Source organism: Haliaeetus leucocephalus, unplaced genomic scaffold (genome assembly GCF_000737465.1).
Source record: "Haliaeetus leucocephalus isolate CR32 unplaced genomic scaffold, Haliaeetus_leucocephalus-4.0 Scaffold0, whole genome shotgun sequence".
Taxonomy (NCBI): domain Eukaryota; kingdom Metazoa; phylum Chordata; class Aves; order Accipitriformes; family Accipitridae; genus Haliaeetus; species Haliaeetus leucocephalus.
Window position 1 is genome coordinate 26900225 of NW_010972436.1, and position 17304 is coordinate 26917528.

The 17304-nt window shown below is 53.2% G+C and overlaps 1 protein-coding gene across 1 annotated transcript; it reads left to right on the forward strand.

Annotated features, from left to right (window-relative positions):
• Window positions 1–10305: 10305 nt before the first annotated feature.
• ZBTB47 (zinc finger and BTB domain containing 47) lies at window positions 10306–16873 on the forward strand. Its single transcript, XM_010561448.1, has 5 exons — window positions 10306–11595; window positions 14925–15072; window positions 15668–15783; window positions 16203–16347; window positions 16506–16873. The coding sequence occupies exons 1-5, from the start codon at window positions 10306–10308 to the stop codon at window positions 16871–16873; spliced, it is 2067 nt and encodes a 688-aa protein (XP_010559750.1).
• The last annotated feature ends 431 nt before the right edge of the window (window positions 16874–17304 follow it).

Below are 17304 nucleotides of genomic sequence, written 5' to 3' on the forward strand. Positions count from 1 at the left end.
CCCACCCCTAAGGTGTGGGTTGTGCGGCCCAGCACCCCCAAGGTTGGGGGGGGCCGCTCGCCCTGACCCCCCCAGTCCACCTCAGGGCTCCCACTGGGGGGTCACTGGGAAGATTTGGAGTTGGGGGGGGGAAACTTTTCGAGTCACCCAGGCCGGAGGATTTGCTGGCGTTGCGGGAACGCAGGAGCAGCTTGCCGCTTCCTCGGCCCTTTTTTGTTCCCCGGATGACTCCTTCATTTTGCTAATTTTTTGCCTCCTCCCCCCCCCCCCATCCCAGTTTGCTCCAGCCGGTGGGTCCCCTTTTCCCAGGGGGATCTGGGGGATGCTGGGTTCACCCCCATATCCCGAAGGAACGAGGCCGCGAGCGTGGCCTGGAAAGGGTGCAGCATCCCACCCCGCTTCGGGTTCGCAAAAGGATTTTCCATGCATGCTCTTAAAAAAAAAAAAATAATAAAAATAATAATAATAACAGAGGGAGGCTGGTTGCACCGGGAGTCTTGCAGCCGGGGCTCTCATCTGCGGCAGTGACCTATTTTAGCAGCCGGCTGACTTTTAAGGGGGGGTTAGTTTGACTTGCAGAGAGCAGGCCTGAGCCGGGAAGATGCACGGGAAATCCTTCGGGATGTTCTGCGCCCAGGGACCGCGGTTCCCGGTACCCTGGTGCCTCCCCCATCCCTAAAAGTGCGAGGCTGTGATTGCCCCAGCGATGGCTCCGTGCCCGTAATAACACCCCGGGAGGCGTTCGAGCGGCTTTTCGGAAAGGGGAAGAAAGTGCAAGCTTGGAAAAATAAAGAAACGACGTTGAACCGGCTCACGAGATGATGGCTGGGATGCTGGGCTGGGGCTCGGCACCCCCCGGGATCTGATACTGGGGGTAACTGGAGTCGGGTTTGGGTTTGTGCCGGCCGGCCGGCCGCGCTCGGCCTGTGAAATTCCTGCTGGCATTAAATCAGCTGCTGGAACAGCCCCGGCATCCCCTCCGGAGGGAGATGCTCATGGACCAGGGAAGGCACCGGGGAGGTTTTTGGGAGCGTTTCGTGCTCTGAGGTGGGGATGGAGAAGCCCAGAGCCCACCCGAGAGGGCAGCCCTGCGAGGACGAAGGGGAAAAGTTGGGAATTAAACCTTTCGTCCGCACCCGGCCTCAGCAAGAACCAGAGGAAAATTTGCTTTACACAGCAAAAAAATCCTCCTTGGAAAGATATTAAGGGTTTCATTTATTTTTTTTTTTTATTTTTTTTTTTCCTGGATCTGGGGTGAAACCTCGCTGGGTGCAAACGTTTCAGCTCTGACCGCGGAGTTTCCCTGAGGATGCCGACTGGGCTAAACACCGCTCCGGGGGTTTTGCTGGGGGAGCCGGGGGGTCCCCTTCGCCTCCCGGCTTGGCTTCACGGCGGAGCTTTGTTCTCCCTGCGAGGAATTAACGGTGCGTTAGGTTATTACCAGGCAAACACCAGACTCGGGCGAGATAAACGGCCTTGTATTTCTGTCTTGCGTCTGGAGGAGAGGCATGTCACCCCCTTCATAAAAATAACCCGGTGCTGCCTTTGGAGATGTTTTCTTTGTAAAAGGGAGGGAGAAGCAGGAGGTTGCCTGCGAGCCGATTAGATACCGGTTATTTTTAAGATGCAGATTTTTTCTCCTTTAGGAAAAAGAGGGAGAAACCTTTTTGCGGATGAACTGAATGTGTCAAAACATCAGAGGGTCTTTGAAGGTTTCGGGGGAATTGCTGATTTCCCCACCTTCCCTCCTCACTCCGGCTGGAGGAGAAAACTAAGGGCTCTCCCACGCTGCTGCGTTTAAGCCTTTTTAGATGGGGACGTGGCGATGGCCGTGACAAAGTGCTCTCTGGGAAGAGCAAGAGCTGAAGTTTTTATTTTGCTGCCGCGTTTGCGTGGCCCCGAAAAAGGGGATCCCCAGGTCCTCCGCATGGTTTGCATCCCAAATGTCCGCTGGTTTCCCGTGGGATCAGTGGTTCCTGGAAGGCTGGAGGAGCAGGTGCCGGTGGGGAGGATGAGCTCAGGGTCAGGCTCTGTGTCACCTGCCCCTAAATTTTCCTCTTTTATTTCTAAAGGAAACGCGTTGCGTTGCTGGAGCGGTATTTGCAGGGCAGGGCTGGCCCCGTTGGGTTTCGCGAGTGGGGACACCTGAGGTCTTGTCCCCGTGTCCTTCGGGATTGCTGTCCCCGAGCCAACCTCGGCGCTTTGGCTGCCTCTCCCGATGGGGAAACCTGGGGTGATTTTTGGATATGGGGAAAGGCTGCCCATGGTGGTGCAGATATGATGGGTAGAGGACTTAATTGCAATAAATTGTCTTTTTTTAATTATTATTTTTATGACTGTATCTTTTGCCTGGAGCCAGGGCTGCTAACACCCTGTCTCAGTTAAAGCCCTGCTCCCTGAGCTGCTGAATTTGCTGGACAGCCGTGATAAAAATAAGCCATTTTAATGCACATTCATAAAAACGTTAAAGTGGCGGGCAGGGAGGATGGCTGGACCGGAGGAGAACGACCGGTGCTTCTCAAAGAACCCCGGTCAAGGTTGAGTTTAGGATGGAGCTGGATGTGGGGACCATCCCTGAGGTCAGTGCCAAGTTTTGGAGAAGGATGCTCCGGGATGGAAAGCCCTGCCCGGGATTCTGGGAGAGGCTCAACCTTGGACCTCTCTGGAAATTTTGTGGTCTGGAATTGGGTTAGAAAACACTGTGGGTTTAGGGGTTTGATGGGAACCGGGTGTGGGGCAAACCTTGGAGGTGTCGTATCCCGTCTCCCTGTTGATCCACCTGGAAGGTGACAGTGGCATCCCTAGGGATGGGTGTCATCCGTGGTGCCGAGCAAGGGGATGCTGCCGTCTGGCGCCAGCCTAATTCAGTGGGAGGAGGTTTCGTGCATCCATCCCCCTTGTTTTCCAGGGATCCCAGCCTCTTCCCAGCCCTTGCGTGGCCACGGGGCTGGCTCGGGGGACACGATGGCTTTGGGCCACGCACGAGCGGCGCGGTGGCTGCCCCGTTGCGCCCATCCGTACTCCCTGCGCTTGAGTTTGGGGTGCCCGGGGGTCCTAGAAGCCACGGGGAGCTGGGTGTACAGCCTGCCCCGCTCCATCCATCCCCTCCCTTGGTGGCACCGGGGACAACCGTAGGGTCCCGAGGGGACGACGCTCGCCTCCTCCCCGGCCTCGCGCGGCTCGCGCCGGGCTGGGCAGCGGTCCGGAGCTGGCCCCTGGCGCAGCCGCTTGGCCGACAGCCCGGCTGGGGAGGTCAGCGTTGGGTTTTGTCCTCGTTTCCTCCCTCGATCTTTCCTCCGCTTGTTTTTCTCGGGCAGGGGAGGGAGGGGGACAGCGGCTTTGCATGTGTTTTGTGTGTGTCCCAGGTTCTTCCACCCCAATAGTGACTCTGCAGGAGGTCCTGCATCCCCCCGGACAGGAGGGCAGCATCCCGTCCCGCTGCCTGCTCCCGTGCCAGGATGGTGGCTCGGGGACATCTCCATCAGCCTGGTGTCACTAGCTGTGCCAGGCGCTGGCGGGGACCCCGTGGCTCAGCTGCCTCGGCCGTGTTCGGCGTTTGTCAGGAGGATGCCGGCTCTGCCGAAATCCAGCAGTGTCCGTTCGGGGTTTAACCCCAGACCTCGCTTAGTGCAGATCTTGAATTACCCACAGGGTCTGGCCTGAGCTGCACCCAAAGAAACCCCTTTCATCCCCGACCGAGGGGGCACGGACAGACGGATGGGTGCATCCAGCCAGGCTTCGGTGCCTCTGCTTTCCCCCCAGAGCAGAGGGATTGAGGCTCATCCTGGGCTGAAAATAACACGGCACCGGGCTGAAAACCTCGGTATTTTTGCAGCAGGGAGGCTGCGTTTGCACGTGTTGGGACGCTGAGGTTACCGAGCAGATTTTGGGGCTTGGCGATGCCCCTCCGCCGTCGCCTTGGGTGGAACGGAGGGATGATGACCCCGATGCCATCACGGTGGCGGTGGTATCCCCAGGAGCAGCTTTGCAGCGTCGCCTCCCTGGACCGGTTTGGGGATGGGGGAGGTGATGGTGGGGTTGGCCCGTCCATCCATCCTTGCAAAGCATCATTGTGGCTTTGCAGCTTTGTGCAGGAAAGAAAAAGAGAAAGATGCCCAGAGGGGCTGGCAGGGTTTAAAAAACTTTAAAAAACCCCACAAAATAAATAAGAAAGCAACCAGACATTAACCCTCTGCGGGCTGTGCTGCTGGGAAGCCAGTGCCCACTCCCAACAGGGCAAAGCCTCGTGTTGCTCATCCCACCTCGTCCCCCTGCTCTCCCCAAGCCTCAGGCGGCTGTGGTGCTTAGAAAAAAAGCCCCAACGAACCTTTTCCCTGTTTGCAGAGGTGGCTCCTCGGGCTGCAGGGGGACAGGGATGGGGGAAGGATTTGTGCCTGTTCCCTTACACCAAGGACGGTCCCGCTGGGCCTGGCGCTGCCGCCGGCTTCCCAGGATGCTCCCTGGAAAAGCATCTTTGAGCCAAAGCCTGTAAATGCTGGATGCTATTAAAAAAAAAAACAAACCAAAAAAAAACAACCAAAGGGGAGGGGAAAAAAAAAAAAAGCCTGGGAAGCATCTGACTGTCCACCAGCTGGGCTAATGTTCTTCTTCACATGGGCAGAGGCTGGGAGGTGTTTTGGGGGGTTCCTGACCCCCCAGGGTGGGAAACGCTCTGGGAGCATCCCTGAACCCCTTCCCCTTGCTTCCTCTCCCCCAAGCCCTCATATGGCTCTGTTTTAGGCAACCTCAAGCCTTTTAGAGAGTACGTAGGCGAAAATCACCACTTTAGACGGTTCCACCACCATCCTAAAGGACGTGGCCATCCTTGGCCTCCGGAGCTGGGATGCCACCATCCCTGGCGAGCAACCGGTCCAGCCGTGGCAGCATCCCGGTGGGCAGGATGCCCGTGGTGGGCGCTTGGGGCCACGTCGGCCGGCGCCTCGCCAGGCGGGGCTGCGGCCGAGCTATTGTTTTCCCTTCCTGCTTGTTTTTCCGGACAACCCTCCCCTAATTAAATAAAAACACCCGTTGGAGAAGTGAACAAACCGGGCTGCCCCCCCCCGCCCCGGCTCCAACCCCCAGCACGGTCCCGTGCTGTGGGAGGGCAAAGCACCCGTGGGAGAAATCCCCGGGGGAGGAAGACGATGGGCGAGCAGAGCGGTGAAGGTAGGCGATCGTCGAGGGAAAGGCGCGTCGGGATGTGGTTTAGCCCGCTGCCGGGTTTCCATGCGCGGCCGTGGTCCAAAAATGGGTGGTTTTGGCGATGTATGGGATGTGTACGGTCCAGGGAGAGCCGCTGGTTGTGGGGCGGCTTCATCCCGGTGCGTCCTGGTTTCGGGAGTTGTGGGAAGACGCGAGCATCACATAATCCTTAAAAAAAAAAACAACAGCAAAAACTATATAGCCTCAAAACCATGGAGAAAAGGCTGAAGGTTTCAACCAAGGGTCTTGAAAGCAGAGGGCAAATTATAGGGGGCTGAGGATTAAAACCGAAAGCGCGGGCGTCTTTGGGATTTCTAATGATGCGCCTTTGTGACGTTTGAATTAATCTGTAAAAATAAGGTTTTAAACATTATTTCTTTCTTTAGCAAAAGTCAAGTTTTGGCATTAAATAGTTTTAGCCAAGCTCTTTCACCCCGAAATGCAGCAGTGTTCAAATTGAGAATAGGACATGGTATTTTTTGAGGCGCAAGTGCTGACATTGTATTCAGCTACTTATTAAAGCACTTTTCCTTAATCAGTTTAATACTGAAGGTCAACGGTAAATGTTTTGGTGGTTGCAAATGATACAGAAAAGCAGATTGCTGTTTTTCAGGGGAGTTTTTGGGGTGAAAAATTTTAGGGAAATCCCCAAATTTTGTGCTGAATGGAAACTGGTTTGCGGGCAGCTGGTTCAACTGCTCTGCCCAGCGTGAAGCAGGGGCTTGTGGCCACCTAAATGTGCTTTTTATGCCCCAAATCCCCTGTCCTTATGCTAATACAGGAGAGAGGTACTCATGGTCCTCGATGCTTTGGTGATGAGGGTGATAGACATGGCTACAAATAAATAAATAGAGGCTGGTGAATGTCAGAGATGGTCTTCTGGGGGGCTGCAGATTTGAGTATTTGAATATATCCAGGGTGACCTGACCTACTGGTTCCTTGGGGGGTTTTATTGCTGCAGGAGCATTTAGGGATCTGGGTCTTAATACATGCTAAGCTAAATAGCATTTTATCTTGGTGCGTTGATTTAAATCCAGCAGCAGCCCCCTTTCAATGGAGGCGATCGGGTGTTGGTGTGGCTGTTTGGGGAAACTGAGGCACGTGGGGGGGATGCGAGTGGAAAGGGAGCTGGGCTGTGCTTGGGCTCCATCTCCTATAGCAGAATTTTCGGTGGCTTTGCTGGAGAGAGGCTGCCCCGGTCCAGCGAGCATCAACATCTCCTTTGGCCGCTGTTCCTATATCGCTCTTACGTCTTCCTCGCATCCCCTGCCATTGGGGCTCAGCCGAACCCCATCCCTCGGTCCCCCCTCGCCCCGAGCATCCTCCCCGTCCTCCGGCCGCCTTCCCGCCTCTCTGGCCGTTTTGGGATGGGGCTTTGGCAGCATCGCTTGGAAATGCTCTTAAAATAGAGCCGGAGGGCAGCGTCAGGGCGGGGAGGGCCGTCTGGAGGCACCGCCGTCCCCTTGGGGTGGGGACTTCGCGGCCACGCTGCTTTCGAATAATTTTTAGGGGGGATTTTTTGGGGTGCCTATGATGCCGGGACCCTGCCCGGAGGTCGTCGGCGCGTGGCGGGGGCCGGCGGTTTGAGGGTTCGCTCCGGTTTGGTGCACCCAGCGAGTCCCCTAAGTCCAGACTTGGGGTGGAGGTGGGATGGGTGACCCGTTCCTGCAGTGCCGTGTTGGGCTGCTCGTGGGACTAAACCGATCCAGAAGGCCAAGGTGGTGATGGTGGAAAAGAGCAAAACTGTGATTTTTATTTATTTATTTTTTTAAATGATTATTTGTTAATTTAAAAAAAAATGTATTTTTTAAGATATTTTGAAATATATATATATTTTTTAAAAATATTTGCATTTTCCCAGGGGAAGGGTAATGGATTTAACCCTCCCATTAATCCCAATTAATCGGGCTTCTCCGCTCCAGTGGAGTTGCAGGGACGGGAGCTGCCGGAGGGGTATTTCGGGGCGAGTTGGGGTCTTTCTTGGGATCTCACCCCGGCGGGCGCCTCTCATCTTGGCTGGCGCTCCAGCTCCGGGCGAGCTCACGAAAAGCATCTGATAGCAATAAAGAGCAAAAACCTCCCGCTGACAAGCCCGGGCTGAAGTCACCGACGGGACGCAGCCAAGACACGCATTGTCCTCGCCGCTGCTGGGACTGATTAGAGCCGCCTGGCAAGCCCCGGCGCTGGGTGAGGGGTCAGCCCCTTTTGCCAAAAAACCTCGATCCGGAGCAAAAAAAACCGAACACCCAAACCCCCAGCTTTTGTTTTCCAGGCTGTGCAGAGGCGATGCCGCCCGGCGGACCCAATTCCCCCTGTTTTGCACCCATTTCTCCACGGTTGTGGCCATGCTGAGCTTGGGGCATCCTATATAGGGAGCGAGGTGAGATGGATCCCAGGAGGAAAAACCTGAATTCGATTTTTTTTTTTTTTTTTCATAGCGAAAGCAAAGCAGGAGAGGCCCTGGCAAACAGCAGACTGCTCCGCTAAAAGCTTGCTGTCTCTTCAGTGTTCGATATTTATTATATCATTATTTATTTTCTATGCGCTTGGGGGGTGTGAGCCATCCAAGTTCCTCTCGTCAAAATGTCCTTGGCAGTCGCAAGGCTTAGAAAATGGGGAGGGGGGAGTGGGTGGATGGCTGTTCCGGCTGGGATGCAGCATTTCATAACAAATATATATAAAGAGTGTTTATGTATTTATATATTTTTGTGTTTATATATTTATAAAGAGTTTAAATTTATATAAATGAATGTAGAAAATATAAAAAAAATATAAATATATATATAAAAATATATATAACCCCCCCCCTCTTTGCCCCACTCCATGCTGCAGAGCCAAGTATTTGGCAAAGAGCTGGTTTTTCCCTGTTTTCCCCAGGTACGAGCGTTTGCTGGGGCTCTCCGGGACCATTGGGACCATGCGAAGCTGACGCCCCCGTTGGTTGGGCGGGTTGGTTGCAGAGCAGAAATGCAGTGAAAATGAAATTTTTGGCAGGGAGGGGGAAGGTTTTTTTTTGCTTGTTGAGAAAACAGAGGAGAAAACACCCTTTTTTATTATTTAAGCATTTTTGTCTGTGTGCGCTTTTGCCTTTGGCTCACAAAAAAAAAAAAGTCAGACAAAACGTGTCTTGCTGGAATTCATGTATTGACCAAGAGCTGCCATTTGTCCCAGAAAAAATGGGAGCTGAGAAACTTTTTGGAGCAGGAGGTGCAGGATAAACGCAGCAGGTTGAACCCTTTCTGTCCGCCACTGTTCTGCACCATGTCCTTGGTCACATCCCGCGATGGTGGGGAAAGAGGGTGTTAATTTGGCCCGGATCCATCTCCATCCATGAATTGGGTATTCAGCACAGAAAACCAAAGGGCAGCAAAGGGAAAGGGGATATCCCACCTGCTTTTAATACAGGGCGCGGGATTTAGGGTATGGGATATCCCTTACATTCGGGATGCAGCTGGCAAACCCATCCTGGGGCTCAGGTATCCCCAGGAGAGGTGATGAACGTCCAGGGGTGGTCTGTACCATGCAAAATACATGTGAGCTAAATTAATTATCCAGCAAAGGCAGCCTGGGAAGTGTTGGCAGTCGCAGCATTTCGTAGTGTCGTGGTTTAACCCCAGCCAGCAATTAAGCACCACGCAGCCGCTCACTCGCAGTGAGATGGGGGAGAGAATCGGGGAAAAAAAAAGTAAAACTCGTGGGTTGAGATAAGAACAGTTTAATAGAACAGAAAGGAAGAAAATAATAATGATAAGAATAACAATAATAATATGATAATAATAATAAAAGAATTGGAATATACAAAACAAGTGATGCACAATGTAATTGCTCACCACTCGCTGACCGATGCCCAGTTAGCTCCCGAGCAGCGATCTGCCCCACTCTGGCCAACTCCCCCAGTTTATATACTGGGCATGACATCACATGGTCTGGAATACCCCATTGGCCAGTTTGGGTCAGCTGCCCTGGCTGTGTCCCCTCCCAACTCCTTGTGCCCCTCCAGCCTTCTTGCTGGCTGGGCATCAGAAGCTGAAAAATCCTTGACTCAGACTAAACACTGCTTACCAACAACTGAAAACATCAGTGTGTTATCAACATTCTTCTCATACTGGATCCAAAACATAGCACTGTACCAGCTACTAGGAGGAGAATTAACTCTATCCCAGCTGAAACCAGGACATGCAGCCTGGGGATGCTGCTCACTGATTTGAATTTTTCCAGGTATTGCTTTTCCCCAGGCAATTCAAAATGGGCTTTAAAAAAGCGCATAAATCATCCCGGTGAATCCAGCTAGCGAGTTAGCTGCTAACGTGAGCCAGAGCACGTGGTGTAATTCGGCAAATATTAGGGGATATTGTGTTTTATGTAATTATCTTGTAGAAGCAGGGAGGTTTAAAATCCTAATTTCCTTCTATTTAAGGGGTTAAATCTCAGCTGGTGCCTAAAATTGGCTTCCCGCGTGGGGCAAATGTCCCCTCGGGGTCTCCATGTGGTTCAGGAGGTTGAGGTATCCCCTCTCCTGCTTGACATCTCCTCCGCCTGAGCGTGGAGAGCTGAGCCAGGCTTTGGACCTCCTTGGTGGTGGGGTGGCTGTGGTGCCTCCTACCCAGGCTGAAGGGATGTCCATGGGTGCTCGTATGACCTTCGCCTGTCCTTTCATTGGGCTTTCTCCTCTTCGGTTGAGTCTCCCGGTCTCAAGTTGGTGGTGGAGCTTCTTGGTTGGTGTCTGCAAGCTGGGCCTGGTATTGGAACTGTTTGGTTGGCATCTCCAAGCTGGGCCTAGTGGTATTGCTTCTTGGTGTTTTGAAGCTGGGTCTGGTAGTGGAGCTTCTTGGTTGGTATCTCCAAGCTGGGTCTGGCAGTGGAGGTTCTTGGTTGGCATCTCCAAGCTGGGTCTGGCACTGGAGCTTCTCGGTTGGCATCTCTGACTTGGGATGCATGGACAGGGACGGGTGGCATGGCTGGCTGGGTGTTTTCCTGGGGAAAAAGCCCTTCTGAATGATTTTATTTCCTTCCTCCCCACAGCTGATAGTCGAAAAAACGACTGACTACCCTTCGGCTGAGTACTCCCTGGTGGAGGATGTAGCCCTCCACTTCACGTGTTTGATGGACAGACTGAACGAGCAGCGCCTCTTTCAGCCGGACCTGTGTGACGTGGACATCGTGCTGGTGCAGCACAAAAGCATCTTCCCGGCGCATAAGGGGGTCCTGGCGGCCTACAGCCAGTTCTTCCACTCCCTCTTCACCCAAAACAAGCAGCTGCAGCGCGTGGAGCTCTCTCTGGAGGCCCTCACCTCGCAGGGCCTCCAGCAGATCCTCAACTTCATCTACACGTCCAAGCTCCTCGTCAACTCCTGCAATGTGCAGGACGTGCTGAACGCGGCTGCCGTGCTGCAGATGAACAACATTGCCTCCTCCTGCCAGAACCTCCTCGACACCCGCTCGCTCAGCCTGGCCGCCGACATGGCCCTGCCCGCCGAGGGCTGCACCGGACCCCCGCCCTACTACTGCGAGATCAAGCAAGAGGTGGATGCCCCCCATCCCAAAATCTACGCCCGGGAAGGCAACGACCCCTACTCGGTGCGGGTGGAGGATGGAGCGGGCGGTGGGACGCTCCCGCCTGGTCCAGCCAAGCAGTACTACAAGGAGGAGAAGGATGATGGGCCGGGCGCTGTCTGTAAGATGGAGGGCGAGGAGTCCGAGGAGGACCTGGACAGCCAGGGCTCATACAACCGGGAGCAGATCATCGTGGAGGTGAACCTCAACAACCAGACCCTCAACGTCTCCAAAGGCATGGAGGGGAAAGCAGCCGCCAGCGAGGCGGCTGTGATGGGGCGGCCTGATGGCGATGGGCATGACACGGAGGAGGATGGGGAGGGGGAGAACGAGGAAGGAGAGGAGGAGGAGGAAGAGGAGGAGGATGCGGAGGTGGGCGAGGAGGAAGAGGAGGAGCACAGCGAGGAGGAAGACCTGGAGGAGACGACGGAAGAAGAGGACGATGACGATGACGACGAAGACGCGTCGGAGGTGAAAAGGGAAAAGGGTGGGCAGCCCCGCAGAGGCAGCCGGGCGTCCAAATCCACCAAACCTGCCATGGCAACCAGGTCCCAGGAGATGGCCAAGGTGGAAGAGGAGGAGGAGGAGGAAGAGGAAGGCCAGCGAGGGAGGAAGAGGAAAAAGGAACAGGATGGTTTGGGCCAGAAGGTGAAGCTGGAGGAGAAGCAGCACTACCCGTGCAAGAAGTGCCCCCGGGTCTTCAACAACCGCTGGTACCTGGAGAAGCACATGAACGTCACGCACAGCCGGATGCAGATCTGCGACAAGTGCGGCAAACGCTTCCTCCTCGAGAGCGAGCTGCTGCTGCACCACCAGACCGACTGCGAGAAGAACATCCAGGTGAGCCAGCCCTGGGGACGTCCCACCAAGGTGGTGGAGATCCCACCAAGGCGGTGGAGCATCCCAGTGGGGATGGACATCCCACCAAGGTGGGGACATCCCACCAAAGGAGCATCCCACCGTGATGGGACATCCCAGTGGGGGAGGGACATCCCACCCACCATGGAGGACATCCCGCCCAGCTACACCGTGGGTTGGGTTCATGCTCAAATAATATTTTTGCTGTTGCGGTTGGCACATGGCAGACGGGAGGGAACCTTACTTCACCCATGACTCGTACGCAGGCTCAGGAGGGTCCCACGGTAGCATGGGACCAGAGGATTTGTGCCTGGGGACTCTGGCTTCCCCTTGGCCAGCTGGGTGGAAACATGGAGTAATTTTTGAAGAATAATTTTTCTTTGAGTTTATTCCATTAATCTGGATAAAACATTGCAAGCCCCTGATGGAGACACACTCCGGCCGTTCCCACCCAGGCTGAAACCAATTTAGCTTAATTCCAAGATTTGCTGACATGAGTTGAAATGGTTTTAATCTGCCTTTTGTGCTCTTTAGCTTGCGTATTAGCAAATTTCCGAATGCATCTGACATCCATGCGTGGCTCCGGCTTGGTGTGTCCTTCACCTAATGCTAACGAGATTCCGCGTTTGCAAATTGACTCCGTTAAATCAGTGCACTTTTGGGGGGATAGGTAGGCATCCCATCAGAGCAGCAAACGTGCATTCCTGCAGACCCCTCCAACCCATCTCCTAATCCGCAACAAGCTGTTTTGCATGACGCTGCGGCTACTAATTAAAAAAATACCAACTTCTGGAGAGCTTTCCCCGTCATCCTTCCTGCCAGCGACCGGATCTTAAATGGTCTTGCAGCCCTCCTAAATGAAGGTAACGCAACCCAAGTGCTACTGGAGCCCTTTGCCGATGGCACCCCAAATAAAATGGGGAATGAAGCAGATCTGGGCACTAGGGTGTGTGGGGAATACGGAGGCATGAGTGGTCTTGGCTCAAGCGGGTGAAGGAGCTGTTGCCTGCACTGACCTGTTGGTGCATCTTCCTGAAAAATTCACAGTGCTGAGGTTGCTTTTTTTTGGATGTTTTTTTTCCCAGAATTGGGCAAGTGCAGCTCTGATACCTGCATAGTGGTGGCTGTTTCGGAGACTATTGTAAAGCCTGTGCAATTAAAAATGAGTTTTCCTAGAACATTTCTTCAGCCTCATCTTCTTTTCTGATGGATAACATGGGGCTGTCATCACCTCACTGCTTTTTTTTTTTTTTTTTTTCCCCTTTTTATCCCTTTTCCAGGTGATTTCTGAGTAGGATGAACCACAACTGCCCATGCAGTGACCTCCTTCCACGGAAAAAGTGGATCATTACCTTAGTAATGAGTTGAGCGTTTTTAATTTTACAAATAGCCAAATTCACTCCATTTGCTCTGATAATATTGAATAACTTTATCAATATACCATGGAATTATAGCTGGATGGAAAAGAGATTTTTTTTCAACTTTATACCTATAATGGACAGTCTTTATTTCTTGTTTTTTAACCAGATCTGTGGAGGGACCATCCCTCTTATCCCGTTCGGCTCTGCTGTTTTCTTCCCCTGTTTTGTCCCCAAATTTCATCCGTAATGCTTGAGGTGTTAGGCTTCATCTCGCTCCCTGTGATCATTTCCCATTGCCCTCCGCAGCCCCACAGACACCACAACAGTCATCCTGCCCAAGAAATGATTCGTCCTTTGCTTTATCAGGTTGTTTCTCAAACTCATTTTTAGACAGCTTCAGTGTGGTTTTCCTCTTAACCTGCGAGAATTTGTCTTCTCATTTTTTTTTTCTCTCATTTGGATGTTACTTCCACATTTTCGAGTGATGCTTTTTTGCGGTAACTGAGGACACAGGGCTCAGCCCTCCAGGGTGCTTGGTCCCAGCCCAGGGCTTTCTACATCTGCTGCTTTCCCTCTACCTTTAATTTCAAAATTCCCCTGCAGCCTTTTTCATTTTGAGTGGAGAAAATGGATATTGATGTGTCTTTGATACCAGGCTCTGGTCCTGGATTTGTCCTGAAATGTTTCTTAAAGCAGACATAAAATTGTTCTGATCTGTGGAAATATATACTTAGGAAGAGTAAAACTCAGAGGACTACTCATGTTGATATTCAAGGATGGCAAGATGAAGATGATGAGTGTTGGGAATGCCTCTGTGACCCTAATTTTGCCTCTCAGGCACCTAAATATAAATAGAGAGAGAGATACTGTGACTACATGGCATAATGGTATATTTTCCAGGGTATCACAGCCTCATTCAGTGCAAAGTTTGGTTGAAGCCCATCAATGAACATCTGTTCCTCTGGGGAGGAGAAGCCAGAGGAATACCTCCCCAGGCTTACTGGTACCGCTCAGCCGTGCTGTTGCAAGATGCCTCCAAGGCATGAATTATTTTCTCAACACATCTGCAAGGAGAAGGGACGGTTTTATCCCTGTTGGCCAAGAGGAAGATGAGTCATGGAGAAATGAAGGGGAAAGAGTTGACCCTTGGAGGAAGAAAAGACCCTTGGCTCCTGGGAGGGTCCTTGGCCATGTGCTGCCCGCCATCTCTGCGCTCTAGCAGTGGTTTCGTGTGTGGACCTCGCTCTCCCGTGTTTCCCCGAGCACCGAACTGATCTCACATGCTTCAAACAGGTCTCATGCCAAAGTTGGAACTTTTCCTGGGAACTTTCAGAGAAAGATTGAACTACTTGGACCTGAAGCAAATCTCTACCATAACTTCCTGGGGGAGACTTTGCACATCATGTTGTTCTGCTTGTGCTGATGGACTGGTTTTGGGGTCCGTTTTGGTCCATTTGGATATGTTTGGAAAACTTACTTAGTGGTAAAGTATCCATAATATCTGCTGAAGACTGAAGTTGCACTGCCCTGGCTTGGGCTTCTCCTCGTTCCTATATTCTTTGCAGCCTTATAATGCACAGAGGGTTGGGTTTTTTTTTTTATGTAATGGTTTCGTTGTGTGCCAGAATAAAATCCTCATTTAGGAATAGGGCCTTGGTGCACGAGCTGCTGTTTGTGCAAGTCCTGATACAGCCATTGATGGAGATGCCACGTCCTTCCCTGGAAAGTCATTGTCCCTTCCTCATCCGATGGATAGAAATTTGAGTTTTGGAGGTTTTGAAGTGACAAGGTCTGTAGCAGACTTGCTGGTCGTTATGATTTTTGATAGCTGTAGGCTTCATAGTGATGTTCCCTTTCAATGGATGAAGCTGATAGCCTGGTAAAACGAAAATGCTGGTGGTGCCTGGGCACGTTCCTCTGCTTCCCTACCCATCCCCTCTCTCCTTGCAGTGTGTGACGTGCGGGAAGGGGTTCAAGAAGCTTTGGTCTCTCCACGAGCACAACAAGATCGTCCACGGCTACGCTGAGAAGAAGTTCTCCTGCGAGATCTGCGAGAAGAAGTTCTACACCATGGCCCACGTGCGCAAACACATGGTTGGTGAGTGCGGAAGGCAGTGGTGCCATGGGGGGGATCTCGTCTGGGGTGTTCATCCATCATTTTGACAATGAAGGGTGATTTTTTTTGTCGCTGTTGTGTTGGGAGTTTAGGGCTGGGCTTAATCTTGGGTGAGCTTTCTCACGTCCACGCAGGGGCCTTGAAATTTGGCCTTAATGCCGTACATATGTCTGCTCAGTGCTGGGTCTGCAGCAATCAGGCATGGTGCTAGGGAATCTCATTTGCTTTATTTAACCACAAAAAAAGACCTCAGAATTGATCAAACGAGGGCTTGAAGTGTAACCATCCTTCCCTTGTAAAACAGGACCAGATCGCACCGGTGCCAGGCTTTGAAAGCAAATTGCACATGGCAACGGCAGTCAGGTCCCTGGGGCTTGCAGGCACCAAAGAGATCCAAAAAAGGGGGGTTTTGGCAAGCAATTAGGGGAGTATCTGGTATGTTGCTGCCACATATCTTGCCATATGGCATTGAGTTTGCTGGGGCTGCGTGCTGACGCTGGGAGCGGCAGCCAGAACTTGGGGAGATGGATGCTTGGGGTGCGGGGAGAGTGCCTGACCCTGCTCCTCTCCTCTTCAGCTCACACCAAGGACATGCCGTTCACCTGCGAGACCTGCGGGAAGTCCTTCAAGCGCAGCATGTCCCTCAAGGTCCATTCACTCCAGCACTCTGGGGAAAAGCCCTTTAAATGCGAGGTAAGGTCCTGTGTGTCACCCCACCCCGCATCCTCTCAGACAAGGACAAAACCACTGATTTGGGGAAAGATCTTCCACTTCTTGGGGCTTCCCCCACGCTTTGTGCCAGTGCAGCTGTAGGGATGCTCCCACGCTCTTCCAAACTTTGCGTCCCCTCCTGGTTTGAGGGTCCCACCAACCTTATGATGAAACTTGTCCAATGCCGGGATCTGTCCCTGCAGTGCCTGGACCTTGCATCCCATCCCAAGCCCATCCAGCCTGCAAACTTGGCTGGGTATGTCCCGAAAAGCCATTTATTTGGGTTCTTTTGGGGGAAAAAGGTGATTTCTGCACTGCTCCGACATGCTGGTGATCTGGGGGGGAATGTGGGGGGTGTTTTGGGTGCTCATCAACAGCTCATCCCCATCTTGACCCTGCAGAACTGCAACGAGCGTTTCCAGTACAAGTACCAGCTGCGTTCCCACATGAGCATCCACATCGGCCACAAGCAGTTCATGTGCCAGTGGTGCGGCAAGGACTTCAACATGAAGCAGTACTTCGACGAGCACATGAAGACGCACACGGGTGAGAACTCCCCACCTTGCCCCCATCCCGTGCAGGCAGGCGCCTGGGGGAAAAAGCGATGGGATGGGGGTAGCATCTTTGGGTGGATGGCAAGATGGAGTTTTTGAGGGTGAACAATCCGATCACCGGCTTCTCATCCGTCTTCCCCCCATCCTTAGGCGAGAAGCCCTACATCTGCGAGATCTGTGGGAAGAGCTTCACCAGCCGCCCCAACATGAAGCGGCATCGCCGGACCCACACGGGCGAGAAGCCGTACCCCTGTGACGTCTGCGGCCAACGCTTCCGCTTCTCCAACATGCTCAAAGCCCACAAGGAGAAATGTTTCCGAGTCAGCAACCCTTTGGCTTTGGACACGGCTGCCCCCCAACCCGCCGCCAGCCCAGCCCCGCTGCCCCCCGGCCCCGGCGTCTCTCCCCTGCCCCTGCCGCTGCTTCATCCCCTTCCACAGACCCTCCCTCCTCCTCCTCACCTACCGCCACCCCCTCCCCTGTTTCCCGCGGGGAGGATAAATTCGAACAACAACTAGGTGCCCCCCCCTACCCTGGCCGTGCGCCTGCACGGACTGCTCTACCCGTTGGGAACGTCTCCCCCTGGGGAGCCAAGGCTTCGCTTGCTCTCTACCCCCCCTTCCTCCTTGTTTTGGGGTTGTTTTGGGTTTTTTTTCCTTTTTCTCACCCGTCATTCTCTGCAGAAAGGGGGAGCAGGAGGAAGCCCTGCCCTGAGGAGCGTGGGTGTTGAGGGGGGGGGACCGCCGTCCGTCTGTAAGGGTGTAGGTAAAAGGCATCACCCTGTTTCATCTTCCTACCCGTTGGCTTCGTCCTTGTGCCGGGATGCTGGCGGGGCTCGGAGGAGCAGGATGCCGCACCGTCCGGGGTTGAGCGTGCCGGTGTTGCATGCCCGCTCGCTAGCCGAATGAATGCCTGCCGGCGTTTCAATATTTATAATAAGCCGAAATCT

What these genes read in the sequence shown, in the direction of transcription:
- ZBTB47 (XM_010561448.1), top strand. Translation starts at nt 10,306, where the DNA reads ATGGACAGACTGAACGAGCAGCGCCTCTTTCAGCCGGACCTGTGTGAC. An exon ending in CGTGCGCAAACACATGGTTG is followed by an intron (nt 15,073 to 15,667) that starts GTGAGTGCGGAA and finishes TCTCCTCTTCAG; the next exon opens with CTCACACCAAGGACATGCCG. An exon ending in AAAAGCCCTTTAAATGCGAG is followed by an intron (nt 15,784 to 16,202) that starts GTAAGGTCCTGT and finishes TTGACCCTGCAG; the next exon opens with AACTGCAACGAGCGTTTCCA.